Here is a 19,553-nt window from a genome sequence, read left to right as displayed (position 1 = left end):
CTTGCAGTGTAATAGGTGTAACAGTGAAAGTGCATACAACTGAATGTCAGGCAAGCAAGTCTGATTCAGTCTGAGGTGGTCACCGGAGACCCCCCCCCCCCCAAGGTTTTTTTTTTTTTTTGGGGGGGGGGGAGTAAAGAGGAAGGAGAGGCATAGGTGAAGGGAAGTATAGAAGTGGGAAATACAGTGAGAGGTATGAAAGCAGGCGGGCTGTCCGCCTTGCTGACACGATGTGTGGGTGTTGGCAGCTAAGCTAAGCTGGCTCCCTCTTGTCAGGGAGCTGTGTGTGAGAGGTTCTTCACATGTGTTTCACCATATATGGATGTCCATAGATGAATACTGTGTAGCATTCATATATACACACTCCGATGCTTCCACACATGTTGTTCTGTTTAAGGCTCTATTTTATTATTATTATTTATCGAGTTGTTCATACACATTATTTATCGAGTTGTTCATATATACATATATATCTCATCTGGGGATTATATACTGTGGGGCGGGGTTTTCATCCAGAGAATGGAGGCTCTTGGGCCACCAGCTGTGGGAGCGGGGCGTCTCATCTTGGAGCAATCTTTCGAGTCCTCTAACATTTCGATGGTGTTCCATACCCTGATGGCTTGGTGCTGCAGTCTGATGTTTAGTGGCTGTGTGTTCAGGAGTTCATGGAGCTCCTGGATTGTCTGACCATATGGTGGACGGTGTTTTGCTGCTCTCCTTAGCGCCTTATTTTGTACTGCTTGCAGTTTCTGCATGTTAGTTTTCTTTATGGTGTGTAGTGGTACTGGGGGATACTCTAGATGCGGCCGAACTAGAGCCTTATATAGGTGGATCTGAATGTTAGTACTGAGGCTTCGGAATCTTCTCAGTTTTCCTAATGCTGCTTTGGCTTTGTTTAGTCGGTCCCTTACATGAATTTGTATCCCTGTTCTATTTATTGTATCCCTGTCCCAGGGGGTGAGGTGGTAACCGGCGACCCCCCCCCCCTCCCCCATGGGGTGAGGTGGTCACCGGCAACCCCCCCTCCCCTCAGGGGGGAGAGGTCAACGCCAACCCTCCCCCTCCCTCCAGGGGGGGGGGGGTTGAGGTGGTCACCTAACTGAAGCAAGGTTTGGTAGTCAAGTGAGGTCATCTTATCAAGAAGCAAATCACTCCTAAAGTTTAAAAATCACAAGAGGAATGTAGGACCACATAAGAGGGGAGATGTTATCTACAAGATGTTCATCAGTGGGAGACGGAAATCGAAGGAAAAATAAAGACATTAACTCACAGAACTCAACAAAAGCAAAGAAGCAAGGGAACAATTCATGCCTCTCTAAAGGCAAGTGGATGGAAGAGCAACAAACCCACAGTTTAACTGAATATGAAGAGGAAGGCGTCGGGAAGACAAGTTTTTGTACTTGTATATATGTACACAACTAATACAACAGCCTATACACAAGTGTGTGTATAGGCTGAGTCTAAAGACCCCTAAGTGAGAGAGCGCGACATCACCCTCCCAGCGACACGCGGGCCCCGTTGACCTTCTCCTCTCTAGATAGAGAAGTATCCGACACTAGCACACCGAGAGGTGCAGACCACGAAGCCCAACAATATCAGCAAGTGATGAGAAAGATTTGATTTCCATGTCCACAGTATGAAGAGTTGTGGTACACTGGCGTGTAACAAGTGAAAGCAGCTCCCGGGCGTGCGCAGCTGGGCGGGAACACTATTGTTATTGTTCAACAGCTTCTCTGTATAACAATAGTTACGACTGAACACCCCGCCTCAAGAACCCAGGTCTAAGAACCCGCGTTATATGCTCACATGTGAAAGTTCAAACACCGATATCGAGAGACTCGAATAAACTGCCAGCGGGAGAAAGTTAGGAATGTGGTGTTGACGTGGGTTTGTTTACCTCCCTCGTCCTGGTGTTGACGTGGGTTTGTTTACCTCCCTCGTCCTGGTGTTGACGTGGGTTTGTTTACCTCCCTCGTCCTGGTGTTGACGTGGGTTTGTTTACCTCCCTCGTCCTGGTGTTGACGTGGGTTTGTTTACCTCCCTCGTCCTGGTGTTGACGTGGGTTTGTTTACCTCCCTCGTCCTGGTGTTGATGCTCAACACCCGTCACTGGCAACACCCGCACTTTAACAACCGTGCAATGTTGCAAAACAAATTAAATATTGGGGGATATGTGGAGAGGTTGCTTACGTATGCTTGTGTCAACAGCTGACGCGAGTGTTTCCCCAGAGTTGGGTAACCAGAAATTATATCGACCCGAATTTTGTAGTTATCCCACGTTGTATAAACATGTCTAGGCATTGTAAAATGTCTAATTTTGTAAAGAAACTGTTTCGTATGTGAAATATTTTATTGCCACTCCTGGTGTATATTATAGTGCTCCTCCGAGCTCCATTAACCTGTTGGCGTTACTGGTACTCATTAACCTGTTGGCGTTACTGGTACTCATTAACCTGTTGGCGTTACTGGTACTCATTAACCTGTTGGCGTTACTGGTACTCATTAACCTTGGGCTTCTTGCGCTTAAGGCCTACAGGCATATGTACATGTGCATAAGTCACGTTGGGCGGTTCCCAGGGAGGAAGGGTGGACTGCCGGCCAAGAAAGGGGGGAAAGCGGCCCAAGGAGGGGGGGGGGGAGGGGAGGAAAGCGGCCCAAGAAGGGGGGAAAGCGGCCCTAAGGTGTGGGAGGGGGAGAGGGGGAGCCCAAGGCGTGGATATTATCCTGCCTCTTAAGAAAAGCTGGACCAAATGAAGTAGGATAAGCTGGGGTCATATCGCGTGTACCGAAGTGTAGTATGTTCTTCAGTAACTAGCAGCACATACTAAACTAGTCTCTTCACTAACCTAGCCTCTGGATCCCACCAACTAGCTGGGGTCTGCTAGACTTGTGTAACACCGCCACAACACATTTCCTGTCTAGCAGCAGCTGCTCAAACTTATCTCACCACACGCTGATTAATCTCCCTGCGGCTCCCCCCCCCCCCCCCCCAGAGTACGCCCTCATCCCCCATAGTACGCCCCCCATCCTTGCGCCCTCGTGCCCCCCCCCCTCCCCGTGAAAACAACAGTTTCACCCAACGCCCACAAACTCACTGTACTTGCTAATTATCGATCACCGAGCTACGAGCAAGCATCGTGTACCAGCAGCAACTCGCCGCTCCTAACATGATACATAACCGAAGCAGGGCCCTAATTTGCCCGAAACGCTGTATTGGTGGCTTTAGGTATTGTATGTACTAGCTCTATCTATAAATCCAACATTATGTCTAACTCATCTTCTACGTATGTACTTTTACCCGAATAAACATTTTGGTTTCGAGTTTTTTAAATATCTTAAACTCTTCCACACTACGTTGAAAAATAATTGATAAATTATATTGCTATAATTACTCTTATAAAGGAGGAATAAGCGAGGAGCTGTCAGCCACGAGACCCCCCAGTCACTGTGCAAACAATGTTGCAAGAAGCCTCTTGCACACTTTCTTTAAACACGAGAAATTGGCTTCCAAGTTTTCACCGACTGTGAACATCAAATTAAATTGTTGCATAGTTTTCAGAAGCACCGGTAGCAGTAGTTTATGAAATCTACTTGAGGATGTCTGGTTCAAGACAGCCCAAGTAACAATTTAGCGGTAAACCCAGACAAGGAACACCAGGACATTCTACAATACACCAGGTAGAAGGGTAGAAATAGCCTAAGCTACTCTATCTTTTGAGTTTTTATGGTCTCAATAAACGTACTTGAACTTGAACACACCCGGTGACAACTATGGTTCTTATGTGTAATAATGTCCAGACTAGCACTGCCTTTTTGCTCCCGAAGATGATGAAAGTATAGGAGTGTGTGGCGTGTGTAAGAGGCTGTTGTATAAACCGCAGTGCGGAGGCGGCCAGGTCAGTCTGCACGCTCCGCCATTATGCCGGGCCAGGCTCCAGGCGTCATAGACTACACTACACCCAACACTGTCTACTCCTACCACCACTACACTTTTCCTCAAGAGGCAAAAAACAGTTTAATATAAACAACCAGTAGTGCCACGGGGCGGGCTAGGAGTTCAGCTAAAGACCGTGAACACGTCTACTAAACCTACACGATACGAAGCGCTAGTGTATATATACAATATACTAACGTCGGTGTCAAGACACGCGGTGTATTTTCAGACATGCTGACATACCGGTATAATTAGTATGCATGAACACACACCCCTCCTGCAGGAAGTTATGGCCGGCTTGTCGTGCCTCAAACCCGGACGCCAATACCACCACAGGGTAAACCCACATTACCTACGCTCTGCAACACCCCCACGCTCTCTAGGGGTTCCCAGCCAAGCTTACCCAGACAAAGTCGACATACGTATCAACATTGCGATATTAAACAAAATGTACTTTGATGATAAACAAACCACATATTTAACTCACGGTTTTCCAGAGATGCAGACCGTGAAGCCTAGACCGTATTTGGAGAGGAGATGGAGCACTTCAGGCACGGTCCGCAGGGCTCCCAGCGTGCTGAACACCGCCAGGACAATGTTCCAAACTACCAGTATTGGCCGTAGTTCGAACCTGGGCCGGTGCTGCATGAAGGATGTCCCCGTGAAGATGAAGGAGACGTACATGGTGGTCCAGATGAGGCTGTGCCACCAGTTGACTCTCATCCACCCGGTGTAGTCCCCGACCTCGAACTCCTCCTCGAAGTTGAAGGTATAGCCGTAGGTGTAGTTTGTAGCCGTGATGTAGTGACCATTCTCCTGACGCGGCGGGACAGTCAAGTCGTAGACCACAGTCTTGTTGTTCTGTGTCAGGGCGAAGATGGTATTGTCCCCCCAGCGATACTTATGTAGTGGCTCCATGATCCTCAACAGGTGGGGGATGCTAGTGTATATATATACACAAGTATACGGTATATATACAATTTTCTGAGTATATAAATACACTTGGGGAATCACAGTTAGCCGGTGTAAATTAAAGTGTTAGGACTGAACAGCAGGGAACAAGGCGAGTGATGGTTGGAGGCACGTGTAGCTAGGGAGGACGGGAGTGGTGGTGGCAGGAGCCGGTGTAAGCAACCTCTCCACTACCACGGCTGGTGGCAGAGTGAGTCAGGCAGGCAGCAGGTCGCAGCTGGAGACGTGTTCACTCCTCCACCACACACGCACCACTGTGGGAGAAGTGGGTCACCCACGGTAGCCGGACACTACCTCCTGGACTCACAAGGTGTGCGCGCTCACACACTTCATGTGGGCACTTCTTCATAGGACTTAAAACATCCGGACTTGGACCAATTTGCCGCTCCCAAAATACACAACTTGGAAACTGTGGAGCGGCGTGCGTTGCTGGTGGTGTTGCCGGCTTGTAGCCTCACTATGAGTGACTATTTGGCTCTACACTTATCACAGATTGGTGGGGATCCCGTTATTGGACAACATGTATGTAATTACCGGAATAAACTGACGCATATCCGTATGGCACGCCTGCACTCGTCACCACACACAACAGTCACCTTGTTCACTCACTCAATCTCAATACACAACTCTCTAGTATTCACAATAAACAAAAGAAAACTGTATTTTGTATACCGTGGACACTGTCCCACTGACCTACACCTACCAGTATGACGAGGATGGACGAGGGCACTGTGTAACAAACCATTCCATTCACTCTTGCATTTTATATAACACACACTTTGGTCAGAGTCCTGGATAGGGTGTGGGGGGGGGGCCTTGGGTGGGGTGTGTGGGGGCCAGGGGTGGGGTGTATGGGGCCAGGGGTAGGGTGTGTGGGGGCCAGGGGTGGGATGTATGGGGGGCCAGGGGTGGGATGTGTGGGGGCCAGGGGAGGGATGTGTGGGGGGCCAGGGGTGGGATGTGTGGGGGGCCAGGGGTGGGATGTGTGGGGGGCCAGGGGTGGGATGTGTGGGGGCCAGGGGTGGGGTGTGTCGGGGAGGGGACAGCAGTGGCTGGGGTCTCATGGGGTCGACTAGTTTTCTAAAGGTCAAGTGTGCGGTGAACGACCGAGTGGATGTAGTGTTACCCTGTGTGACCCACACCTGTGCTCTCTTGCTGACTGTATCTTCCCACACCTGTCCACCTGTCCCCCGCACAGTCACGGCTTAGTATACCTGTTTGTAGCCTGTGTTAGTGGCTGGACGATGCTTTAGGACCAGGTCCATACATTCTCTTTTTGATCTACCGGTTACTTGATACACGTTTTGCGTGATCCAGGAAATGAGAATGACTAGGCTGCCACACCCCCTTTCCGAGGCATGACAGCCTCTCCTCCTCAAGGGCGTGCACCCTTGTCACCATAGGAAGTTGTGTATGGCTGTGTCGTTTGTCCTTGGCTGCGGTATGTGTCACCTGGGGCCATGACACCTGCATGTGTCATCTTTCATTGGCACCACTATGCGTCATCTGTCATCGGCACTAACATGTCATTGACACCATTGTGTCATGCCATTTACGTAATCATGACACTTATCATGTCCCATCTGCCTTTGACACCATCATGTGTCATCTGTCAATGGTACCAACATGTGTCATATGTCAATGGTACCAACACGTGTGTCACATGTCTCTGGCATCATCATTAGTAGCTTGTCCATGACACCACTACGTGTCATCTGTCCTTGGCACCTGCGTGTATCGTCTCTGCTAATGGGTTACTCAATCCCTGTTCCGATCAAAGGATAGCAGACAGACTAAAAGTGTTCCATTTCTTTAGCATGAGCCCTGTGATTTCTGAACCATGGAAAACTAGCCTCCCTGTCCCTCCCTGTCTTGTGCGTGGTGGTACATACACAAGGGGGCACAGGTGGAAGCTGAGTGCCCAAATGAGCCACAGGGACGTTAGAAAAAACTTTTTCAGTGTCAGAGTAGTTAGTGAATGGAATACACTAGGAAGTAATGTGGTGGAGGCTGACTCCATACACAGTTTCAAATGTAGATATGATAAGAGCCCAATAGGCTTAGGAATCTATACACCAGTAGATTGGCGGTTGAGAGACGGGACCAAAGAGCCGAAAGCTCAACACCCTGCAAGCACAACTAGCCGAGTACAAAGCCACCACTAGGAAACCCATTAATATTATTATCATTATTGACAAAAAGTATTCCAATTTTACCTAATCTGAGGCGTCCCGAGGATAAACTTTCACTATGTGGTCACTATCATTTCCTTTGAGCGTTGTGGTGGCCTCAGCGCCCAGCAGCAGGCGGGCGGGAGCCTAGCGCGGGAAACAGCCACTATAGACAATTAAAATTCCTTCTCAGCCCTACAACTCCTTCTCAGTCCTACAACACGTGGACTAACCTCGGCGCCATTTCACACTCCCTTCCACTGCGAGTTAAAAAAACTATTCAGATTCTGAACCTTTTATTTGTTATTTTTTTTACATTGTTCGTTTTTCTGATATTTTTTTTTTGTTTTTAAATTTTTGCTGTTTGACGAAGGACTTTTTTTTGCGGAAGGAGCTTGATTGTCATGTTTTTTTTTTTATTGGCGTGAGTAATCACTGGCCTTCAGGTGTGGTTGGTCTCTGGTCTTCAGGTGTGGCTGGTCTCTGGTCTTCAGGTGTGGCTAGTCTCTGGTCTTCAGGTGTGGCTGGTCTCTGGCTCCATCACACACACCCGTCACCGTAAACCCCGCTCCATCATACAGTAAATATTTACAGACATGGCGTTTAGAATTCAACCCCAGCAAGTGTAAGGTAATGAAGCTGGGCAAGGGTGATGGAGACCAGTAGGTGTCCACACCATAAGGGGAAGTCAACAAGGGGAATCACTCGAAACCATGGAACTGTGTGAGAGGATCGAGCTATTGAGTAGTCTTAATAAGAAAAGTTTCCAGAAGGAACAGCATCATTTGACAACTGAACGTCATTTAATAATATAAATAATGACCCCTCTAAAGGCAATTTAGACAACCTATGTCAGACCGTTCCTGGAATATGCAGCATAGCTTAAAATCTGCACTTTGTGTAGTATAAAATATAAATATATTGGAGATTTGTAAGAAGATTAGTGACAGAACTTAGACGGTATAAGTAGGACAGGTTAAAAGGCCAAACTGTCAACAGCGGAGAAGAGAAGAGCGGTGATATGACCACTGGTGTAGTTAACATCACATGCAACCCGTCCTCTTAAAAATAACGTCGGATACATATGACATATGTATATGTATCCGATACATGTCATATGTATCCGGGGACACCGAGGAGTGCAGCAAACTCTGGCTACTCTTGTAACACAGTGGCTGAGAAGGTTCAAGAGGCATGATTTAGTGAGAATCAATGAATAATACTAGAAGTGAGTTGTTGCATAATTGAAAGTGGAAGAACAAGTCAGCTGCAGCCTTGCAGCAGTTAGGGGGCCGGGTCCAACCCAAACAAGGCACATTAACAGGGTGGTTAAGCATTTAAAGGAAATGATATTAGTTTCCAAATTTCACAAGTTGGTCCTACCTCTGAGGTGGTGTAACCCACACAATAAAGGCATAACTCTGGTCTTCAGGTGTGTCTGGTCTTTGGTCTTCAGGTGTGGCTGGTCTCTGGTCTTCAGGTGTATAAAGTGAGGGACGAGTGTGGAGATACCTTGACACAACACCAAAGTGACGATGACGTTGTTTTAGATTCAGCTACTGGGAACAAACAGTTCCAAGTAGCACGGTCTATGGTGAGCCCGTAGTTGGCTTACCTGGCACAGGAGCGGGGCTGTAACTTCCAAAATGATCCTGTTTGTTGTTGTTTTAGATTTAGCTACTCAGCACGAAGTGTCTATGTAGCACGGGCTATGGTGAGCCCGCAACAAGATGATCCGCTGAGACCTTGACATGTATAACGTAAGACATGTCAGGTGAAGGACATTATTACAGTTATGAAGACAAACAATCAGGCAAAACTCAACGACATACCATAACATTTTCTAGGCAATTGGAAACAATTTCACTACAATTCAATACAATCACTGTCAAGCACAATATATTGTAGCCTCTCAACCCGCTCATCAACACACACACAGCTTTGCTCTTCCTCCCTGGGGTCGTCATGCTGCAACCTTGCAATTGCATTAGTGTCTTAAAATCTGCTTTTCTAACGTCGGGCTTTCTGGTGTGTGAAAACTCGCGTCGTTTGTCGCCATAAACTTGTATTTATATGATAGGAGGGGCCGGTGGCTGAGTGGACAGCACGCTGTCTCGTAATCCTAGGGTCCAGGTTTTTTTTTTTTGAGATATATACAAGAGTTGTTACATTCTTGTACAGCCACTAGTACGCGTAGCGTTTCGGGCAAGTCCTTAATCCTATGGTCCCTGGAATACGATCCCCTGCCGCGAAGAATCGTTTTTTCATCCAAGTACACATTTTACTGTTGCGTTAAACAGAGGCTACAGTTAAGGAATTGCGCCCAGTAAATCCTCCCCGGCCAGGATACGAACCCATGACATAGCGCTCGCGGAACGCCAGGCGAGTGTTTTACCACTACACCACGGAGACTGCAAATCCCGCTGATGGCAGAAACGCGGTTCGATCCCCGCTGATGGCAGAAACAAAATGGGCAGAGTTTCTCTCACCCTGATGCCCTTGTTAGCTAGCAGTGAATAGGTACCTGGGAGTTAGACAGCTGTTACCGGCTGCTTCCTGGGTGTGTGTGTGTGTGTGTGTGTGTGTGAAAAAAATAGTACTTTGATTGATTGACAGTTGAGAGGCGGGGCGAAAGAACAGAGCTCAACCCCCACAAGCACAACTAGGTGAGTACCCACACACAGCATGAGTGGGACGCGAACAAGGGGACACAGGTGGAGACTGAGTACCCACATGAGCCACAGGGACGTTAGAAATAACTTTTTCAGTGTCAGAGTAGTTAACAGATGGAATGTATTAGGCAGTGATGTGGTGGAGGCTGACTCCATACACAGTTTCAAATGTAGATGATAGAGCCCAATAGGCTCAGGAATCTTTACATCAGTTGACTGACAGTTGAGAGGCGGGACTAAAGAGCCAAAGCTCAACCCCTGCGAGCATAACTAGGTGAGTACACACATACACACACACAAGTGGTGAGTACACACACACACACACACACACACACACACACACACACACACACACACACACACACACACACACATACACACACAAGCACAACTAGGTGAGTACAACTAGGTGAGCACACATACACACACACACAACTAAACATGCCGTACAGTACATCGAAGGGGGGAAGGGGAAGGGGTCGCTATAGATGTCGATATTTCTTAAAGCTTGGTACTTGGGCCGACCACGACTGGCCTAGGACACTCCCATACCCTCCATGTTTCAAGTTGTAAAGCTGGATGACGCTAGCCAAAAGCGTTTCGCCCCCCCCCCTCCTTGCTTTAGACAGACAGGTAGACAGATATTCTATTTTATAGATATTTCAATATATATATATATATATATATATATATATATATATAATATATATATATATATATATATATTAGTATATTTTGGTAGCAGTCTTTCCTGTAGACATATATTATTAAATATGACCGAAAAAGTAAGATTAATAATTTTAACACGAATTTTCTCAATCTTTCGTACATTATGCTTCACTGTTGGAGGTAAATCAAAAATCACTTCTCCAAAATTCATTTTTATTTCTAGTCTGACGCGACACGGGCGCGTTTCGTAAAACTTATTACATTTTCAAAGACTTCACAAATACACAACTGATTAGAACTTGCGTTTCCCTGATTTTATATCTACATTTGAGTGAGGTGGGAAGGGTGATGTGGCATTACATTTGAGTGAGGTGGGAAGGATGATGTGGCATTAACACAAGACAGAACACTAGAGGATATTAATAGGGTATTAAAAGTATCAACACAAGACAGAACAGAAACAATGGGTATTGAATAGAAGTGTTTGTAGAAAGCCTATTGGTCCATATTTCTTGATGCTTCTATATTGGAGCGGAGTCTTGAGGTGGGTAGAATATAGTTGTGCAATAATTGGCTGTTGATTGCTGGTGTTGACTTCTTGATGTGTAGTGCCTCGCAAACGTCAAGCCGCCTGCTATCGCTGTATCTATCGATGATTTCTGTGTTGTTTACTAGGATTTCTCTGGCGATGGTTTGGTTATGGGAAGAGATTATATGTTCCTTAATGGAGCCCTGTTGTTTATGCATCGTTAAACGCCTAGAAAGAGATGTTGTTGTCTTGCCTATATACTGGGTTTTTTGGAGCTTACAGTCCCCAAGTGGGCATTTGAAGGCATAGACGACGTTAGTCTCTTTTAAAGCGTTCTGTTTCGTGTCTGGAGAGTTTCTCATGAGTAGGCTGGCCGTTTTTCTGGTTTTATAGTAAATCGTCAGTTGTATCCTCTGATTTTTGTCTGTAGGGATAACGTTTCTATTAACAATATCTTTCAGGACCCTTTCCTCTGTTTTATGAGCTGTGGAAAAGAAGTTCCTGTAAAATAGTCTAATAGGGGGTATAGGTGTTGTGTTAGTTGTCTCTTCGGAGGTACAGGTACACACCCACGTACAGATTGGCGAAGCGACTCAACGGCCTGCTGACTCCTTATGTTCCTTGCGCCTTCAGCCTGAAGTCTCCAAAGGAATTTGTGGACTTACTGCGGGGCGCACGGGCCACAGGGATAAGAGCCTCGTTGGACGTAGAATCGCTGTTTACCAACGTACCTGTGGACGAGACAATCGGAATGATAGCCGACAGAGTGTATCGTGATCCAGCCTGTACTCCTCTTGACATGCCAGAAAGTATTCTGAGGAAACTACTCCAAGCTTGTACTAAAGAGGCACCCTTCTTGAGCCCGGATGGGCACATGTATAAGCAAGTAGATGGGGTCGCCATGGGTTCTCCCCTAGGTGTCCTGTTTGCAAACTTCTACATGGGTACCATCGAGCAAAAAGTCTTAGTCGACATGAACTTGAAACCGGCCATATACTGCAGGTATGTTGACGACATTTTTACACAGGTACCTGATGTCAGACATCTGCAGGAGCTGAAGGAGGCATTTGAGCAGAGTTCCGTGCTGCGTTTCACTTACGAGACGGAAAAGGATGGGAAGCTGCCTTTTCTAGATGTAACAGTCATGGAAAAGGGCGGAGGTTTCCACACTGCAGTCTACACAAAGGAAACAAACATAGGAATGTGCCTAAATGCCAACAGCGACTGCCCTGACAGGTACAAGAGGAGTGTTGTTAACGCATACGTCGACCGTGCTCTCAGCCACAGCTCAGAATGGAAGCAAGTCGACGAAGAACTCTGTAGGGTAAGGCAGGTTCTAGTCAATAACGGCTTCTCCAATGGTTTCATCGAAGACATCATAAGAAGGAAAGTGAAAAGCCATGCAACCTCCGAAGAGACAACTAACACAACACCTATACCCCCTATTAGACTATTTTACAGGAACTTCTTTTCCACAGCTCATAAAACAGAGGAAAGGGTCCTGAAAGATATTGTTAATAGAAACGTTATCCCTACAGACAAAAATCAGAGGATACAACTGACGATTTACTATAAAACCAGAAAAACGGCCAGCCTACTCATGAGAAACTCTCCAGACACGAAACAGAACGCTTTAAAAGAGACTAACGTCGTCTATGCCTTCAAATGCCCACTTGGGGACTGTAAGCTCCAAAAAACCCAGTATATAGGCAAGACAACAACATCTCTTTCTAGGCGTTTAACGATGCATAAACAACAGGGCTCCATTAAGGAACATATAATCTCTTCCCATAACCAAACCATCGCCAGAGAAATCCTAGTAAACAACACAGAAATCATCGATAGATACAGCGATAGCAGGCGGCTTGACGTTTGCGAGGCACTACACATCAAGAAGTCAACACCAGCAATCAACAGCCAATTATTGCACAACTATATTCTACCCACCTCAAGACTCCGCTCCAATATAGAAGCATCAAGAAATATGGACCAATAGGCTTTCTACAAACACTTCTATTCAATACCCATTGTTTCTGTTCTGTCTTGTGTTGATACTTTTAATACCCTATTAATATCCTCTAGTGTTCTGTCTTGTGTTAATGCCACATCATCCTTCCCACCTCACTCAAATGTAATGCCACATCACCCTTCCCACCTCACTCAAATGTAGATATAAAATCAGGGAAACGCAAGTTCTAATCAGTTGTGTATTTGTGAAGTCTTTGAAAATGTAATAAGTTTTACGAAACGCGCCCGTGTCGCGTCAGACTAGAAATAAAAATGAATTTTGGAGAAGTGATTTTTGATTTACCTCCAACAGTGAAGCATAATGTACGAAAGATTGAGAAAATTCGTGTTAAAATTATTAATCTTACTTTTTCGGTCATATTTAATAATATATATATATATATATATATAATATATATATATATATATATATATATATATATATATATATATATATATATATAATATATATATATATATATATATATATATATATATATATATATATATATATATATATATAATATATATATATATATATATATATATATATATATATATATATATATATATATATATATATATATATATATAATGTTTTATCAATAGTATCAAGGCAATATTTAATATTGGAAAGTGGATAAGTAAATATTTTCAAGGATTTAACAAAAATGGGAATTTTTTGTAAGATTCTGAGCATAATATTGATATAAACCTGGTGGCAGTTGTAGAGTGCCCACACCTGTACCAGGCACACGGTACAGTGCCCACACCTGTACTGCGTCACGACACTGTTGTACCAGGCACACGGTACAGTGCCCACACCTGTACTGCGTCACGACACTGTTGTACCAGGCACACGGTACAGTGCCCACACCTGTACCAGACACACGGTACAGTGCTCACACCTGTACTGCGTCACGACACTGTTGTACCAGGCACACGGTACAGTGCCCACACCTGTACCAGACACACGGTACAGTGCTCACACCTGTACTGCGTCACGACACTGTTGTACCAGGCACACGGTACAGTGCCCACACCTGTACCAGACACACGGTACAGTGCTCACACCTGTACTGCGTCACGACACTGTTGTACCAGGCACACGGTACAGTGCCCACACCTGTACCGCGGCACGACACTGTTGTACCAGGCACACGGTACAGTGCCCACACCTGTACCAGGCACACGGTACAGTGCCCACACCTGTACCAGGCACACGGTACAGTGCCCACACCTGTACTGCGTCACGACACTGTTGTACCAGGCACACGGTACAGTGCCCACACCTGTACCGCGGCACGACACTGTTGTACCAGGCACACGGTACAGTGCCCACACCTGTACTGCGTCACGACACTGTTGTACCAGGCACACGGTACAGTGCCCACACCTGTACTGCGACACGACACTGTTGTACCAGACACACGGTACAGTGCCCACACCTGTACCGCGGCACGACACTGTTGTCCCAGGCACACGGTACAGTGCCCACACCTGTACCGTGCCACGACACTGTTGTACCAGGCACACGGTACAGTGCCCACACCTGTACCGTGCCACGACACTGTTGTACCAGGCACACGGTACAGTGCCCACACCTGTACCGCGGCACGACACTGTTGTACCAGGCACACGGTACAGTGCCCACACCTGTACCGCGGCACGACACTGTTGTACCAGGCACACGGTACAGTGCCCACACCTGTACCGTGCCACGACACTGTTGTACCAGGCACACGGTACAGTGCCCACACCTGTACCGCGCCACGACACTGTTGTACCAGGCACACGGTACAGTGCCCACACCTGTACTGCGTCACGACACTTGTACCAGGCACACGGTACAGTGCCCACACCTGTACTGCGCCACGACACTGTTGTACCAGACACACGGTACAGTGCCCACACCTGTACTGCGACACGACACTGTTGTACCAGGCACACGGTACAGTGCCCACACCTGTACCGCGCCATGACACTTGTACCAGGCACACGGTACAGTGCCCACACCTGTACCGCGGCACGACACTGTTGTACCAGGCACACGGTACAGTGCCCACACCTGTACCTCGGCACAACACTGTTGTACCAGGCACCCGGTACAGTGCCCACACCTGTACCGCGGCACGACACTGTTGTACCAGGCACACGGTACAGTGCCCACACCTGTACCTCGGCACAACACTGTTGTACCAGGCACCCGGTACAGTGCCCACACCTGTACTGCGACACGACACTGTTGTACCAGACACACGGTACAGTGCCCACACCTGTACTGCGCCACGACACTGTTGTACCAGACACACGGTACAGTGCCCACACCTGTACTGCGACACGACACTGTTGTACCAGACACACGGTACAGTGCCCACACCTGTACCTCGGCACAACACTGTTGTACCAGGCACACGGTACAGTGCCCACACCTGTACCTCGGCACAACACTGTTGTACCAGGCACCCGGTACAGTGCCCACACCTGTACTGCGACACGACACTGTTGTACCAGGCACACGGTACAGTGCCCACACCTGTACCTCGGCACAACACTGTTGTACCAGGCACACGGTACAGTGCCCACACCTGTACCGCGGCACGACACTGTTGTACCAGGCACACGGTACAGTGCCCACACCTGTACCTCGGCACAACACTGTTGTACCAGGCACCCGGTATAAGGTTTTACTAATCCTTACTTCCGGGTCCATCCGCAGACAGCTTTACTAATATCCATTTTATTGACCCCGAGGTTCACTGTAATTCTCGCTTCCAAAACCTAACACTTTGCATTTGTTAACACTGAATGGGCATAAACTTCAAGACGGGCTCCCCAGCAGACACCTTCCCAGCAGACAGCTCCGCAGCAGACAGCTCCGCAGCAGACAGCTCCGCAGCAGACAGCTCCGCAGCAGACAGCTCCGCAGCAGACACCTCCCCAGCAGACAGCTCCCCAGCAGACACCTCCCCAGCAGACACCTCCCCAGCAGACACCTCCCCAGCAGACACCTCCCCAGCAGACACCTCCCCACCGGACTCCTCACCGTTTATATTAACAAGCGTACATTAACAAAAGGTAAACACAAGGTGATGTTTGGCCTCAGGTGACACGCACTTCGACCTTCCTCTTGATCCTCTGGTGCTGACCACCGCCGAAAGCCTTCTTACTGAAGATAAACATTAACTTATTTCCTGACGCCTGCCTCGCATAAATTCATGCACAATGACGTGAAATTTGCGAGCCACAAACACAGTCTGGCGGATCCATGCTGAGACTGAGTGGGTTTTCTTCAAGGTAATTACAATTAGAAACTTAAACAGATCATTAAATAATATTGAGCTGAATTCGCCACGATTAAAGTATCTGTTTTTATCATTCATCTTAGGATTGGCCAGAGACCCGGCAGCTGTTTAGGTAAACAGTTCCTAAAATGATGGCGGGTCTCCGGCCAAATATCCTCCTAATATCAACTATAAAAAAAGATCCTTCAAGCAAGAAGAGCTGAGTCAGTCAGTTCCAAATCACCTCATAAAACATACGCAAGAGAAAGTGTTCATGTCTAACAACTTTACTCTCAATTTACTTTATATATATATATATATATATATATATATATATATATATATATATATATATATGTCGTACCTAGTAGCCAGAACGCACTTCTCAGCCTACTATGCAAGGCCCGATTTGCCTAATAAGACAAGTTTTCCTGAATTAATATATTTTCTCTATTTTTTTTCTTATGAAATGATAAAGCTACCCATTTCATTATGTATGAGGTCAATTTTTTTTATTGGAGTTAAAATTAACTTAGATATATGACCGAACCTAACCAACCCTACCTAACCTAACCTAACCTATCTTTATAGGTTAGGTTAGGTTAGGTAGCCGAAAAAGTTAGGTTAGGTTAGGTTAGGTAGGTTAGGTAGTCGAAAAACAATTAATTCATGAAAACTTGGCTTATTAGGCAAATCGGGCCTTGCATAGTAGGCTGAGAAGTGCGTTCTGGCTACTAGGTACGACATATATATATATATATATATATATATATATATATATATATATATATATATATATTCCTATTTTTCTGATGGGAACATCAGAAAAATGGGAACATCAAATGATCTGATGTTCCCATCACTGAAAAATGAGAAGAACAGTTGAAAAAACGAAATGAAAAACAATGAAAAAATAAAAAATAAACTATACTCATGAAATGTAAATTCCAACGCAATGTCACACAAAATAATTAAATCAAAATGAAGATAAATCGAAATCTATGAAAATTCCATTTATCAATGCAATCGGAAACATTGAATTGGAATCGTAACATATTTAGTATAGTGTGTGTTGCTTTTACGTGCAACAGATGGCGCTGTTTTTCCCTGTCACAGGTGTGGCATCTATATAATAGGTATATAAAAACACGCGCATATTCGAATGGAACGTTGTGTCAAAATTTCAAAGCAATCAGTGAAGAACTTTCGGAGATTACAGCGTGTGTTACTTTTATGTGCAACAGATGGCGTTGTTTTTACAAAAAAAACATGTTTTTACCTGTCACAGAGGTGACATCTATATGGTAGGTATATAAAAACACGCTCGTATGCGAATGGAACGTTGTGTCAAAATTTCAAAGCAATCGGTGAAGAACTTTCGGAGATTAGCGATTTTGAACAAACGAACATTTACATTTATATATATATACACGAAGAAGCTGGTGAGAATGAATGAGAAAATAATATTGCAGAAACAATCACCCTATAGTTCTCAGGCCTGGAGTGTTTGGGAACTCCAGAAGGATGAGGACGCGCCTGAAGGAGGCTAACTCTGTGAAGGTGTCTGGAGGCTGGGTGGTCAGAGGCTCTGGGCTCTACAGCGGACACTCTGGGCTCTACAGCACTCACAAGGTACACTTTCCTTGTCAGCACCGGAGGTGTTAGAGCGACCCTAGAGCCCTGAAGTGGTCACGACGGCCACTTCATCAAGACTCTTCAGAATGGAACAATTATTACTGAGAATGTCATTTGCAATGATCAAGTATGTCAATTTATGTTTTAAAATAAGGTTACAAGCACTCGCGCTTGTTGGTTGATGTGGTGGTTGGTTGTTGGTGGTGGTGGTGGTTGCTGGGAGTGGTTGTGGCTTTCCCATTTTCCCAGATAACCAGGAACTATAACATGAGAGTTCCAGAGACATAAGAATTGTAAGAGGACAAAAGAAGTAACTTGGAAGTGCATTTGTGTGATAATATGAAGGCCACTTCTAGTTATCGTGGATGGACGGCGACCTTGTATGTACAGAGAATCGTTAAGTCCAATATAATAATTAATGGACCTTAAGAACCAAAAATATATGGTGGCAGCAGTGGGATTGTCAAATCCCCGTCGAGCAGTTAGTCTTGGATACAGTGATCTTTCACTGTATCCTAATATCCTGACGTGTGTGCCTAATAAGGTTCCCCAACGTCAAGAAACTGTCGTACTAAGTGCCCTCTCCTAACTTACTAGAGAACCCAAAACAGAAAATGGGAATATCAATTTCGCAAGTCGCTATCATTTTCTAGTACGACGATTTTTGGCCTTAGGAAGAGTATATGTCAAAATGCGACTTTAGGATGTCAGGTTGGCTTACAACTGTTCATCCGATGCCGTTATCTTGAGGTTATCTTGAGATGATTTCGGGGCTTTTTAGTGTCCCCGCGGCCCGGTCCTCGACCAGGCCTCCACCCCCAGGAAGCAGCCCGTGACAGCTGACTAACACCCAGGTACCTATTTTACTGCTAGGTAACAGGGGCATAGGGTGAAAGAAACTCTGCCCATTGTTTCTCGTCGGCGCCTGGGATCGAACCCAGGACCACAGGCTCACAAGTCCCGCGTGCTGTCCGCTCGGCCGACCGGCTCCGTGTTTTGATTGAATACCTTTACCTTCATAAATACTTTAAAACAACATAGGAACAAGACTGCCCATGTGAACACACTACGCCTGAGCTTTCTATGTAGACCAACAATTAAGTTGAAAGAGGAAAATAAACCCCTTAAAAAACGTTAAATTTGTACAAGAAGAAATTAGTTTTACTCTAAAATAATGAAAGATTGAAAGATAAAGAGAAAGTTTTTTTTCTGCTAGAGAAAAACTCGTCTTAATTAGCAGAACAATTTTGGGAAATATATTTCCTTTTCTTTACTTAATATATAATCCTTTGGTGTATGATTTGTAAGTGAAGAATATTTATACAATGTGTCTCCACAGTACTGATATGTTTGTGCAGTCTGAACAATTCCATCTAATCCAAAATGAACATGTATTATGGATTTGTTCATTTGATATTGTTATTGTAATTTCTGTGTATATTTGTGGTGTATGATCACAATGTTTTGTTCACTATAATACAGGTACCATACAGGACAGTGGCGAGGAGAAGGCACAGAAATACACAATACATGAAGTGACTAATTATTAATGAATGACTAATAATACATGAAGTGACATATGAGGTGATAAAGATGATTAAACCAGTATGATATGTCATATTTCTTCATTAATAATTTAAGGTATCTCCATTATGCATGTTAATGGTAACGACGAGGCTTC

General features: G+C 45.6%; 1 protein-coding gene across 2 annotated transcripts in view; it reads right to left on the bottom strand.

The window, feature by feature from the left end:
- The window catches only part of Baldspot (elongation of very long chain fatty acids protein baldspot), a 197,900-nt gene that overhangs the window by 103,832 nt on the left and 74,515 nt on the right, over positions 1–19,553 (bottom strand). Inside the window, exon 1 of one of the 2 annotated variants that reach the window (XM_045765721.2) lies at positions 4,421–5,363. The exons of the other annotated variant lie outside the window; for it this stretch is intronic. Coding sequence (XP_045621677.1) covers positions 4,421–4,851 — 431 coding nt within the window. The 5' untranslated portion in view covers positions 4,852–5,363. Of the gene's footprint in view, positions 1–4,420; positions 5,364–19,553 lie in introns of those variants that run through there. 2 annotated transcript variants of the gene reach the window in all.

This window comes from Procambarus clarkii, chromosome 17 (assembly GCF_040958095.1).
Source record: "Procambarus clarkii isolate CNS0578487 chromosome 17, FALCON_Pclarkii_2.0, whole genome shotgun sequence".
Classification (NCBI taxonomy): Eukaryota; Metazoa; Arthropoda; class Malacostraca; order Decapoda; family Cambaridae; genus Procambarus; species Procambarus clarkii.
The sequence above is the reverse complement of the archived record's forward strand: the minus strand, read 5'-3'. Positions and strand labels throughout refer to the sequence as shown.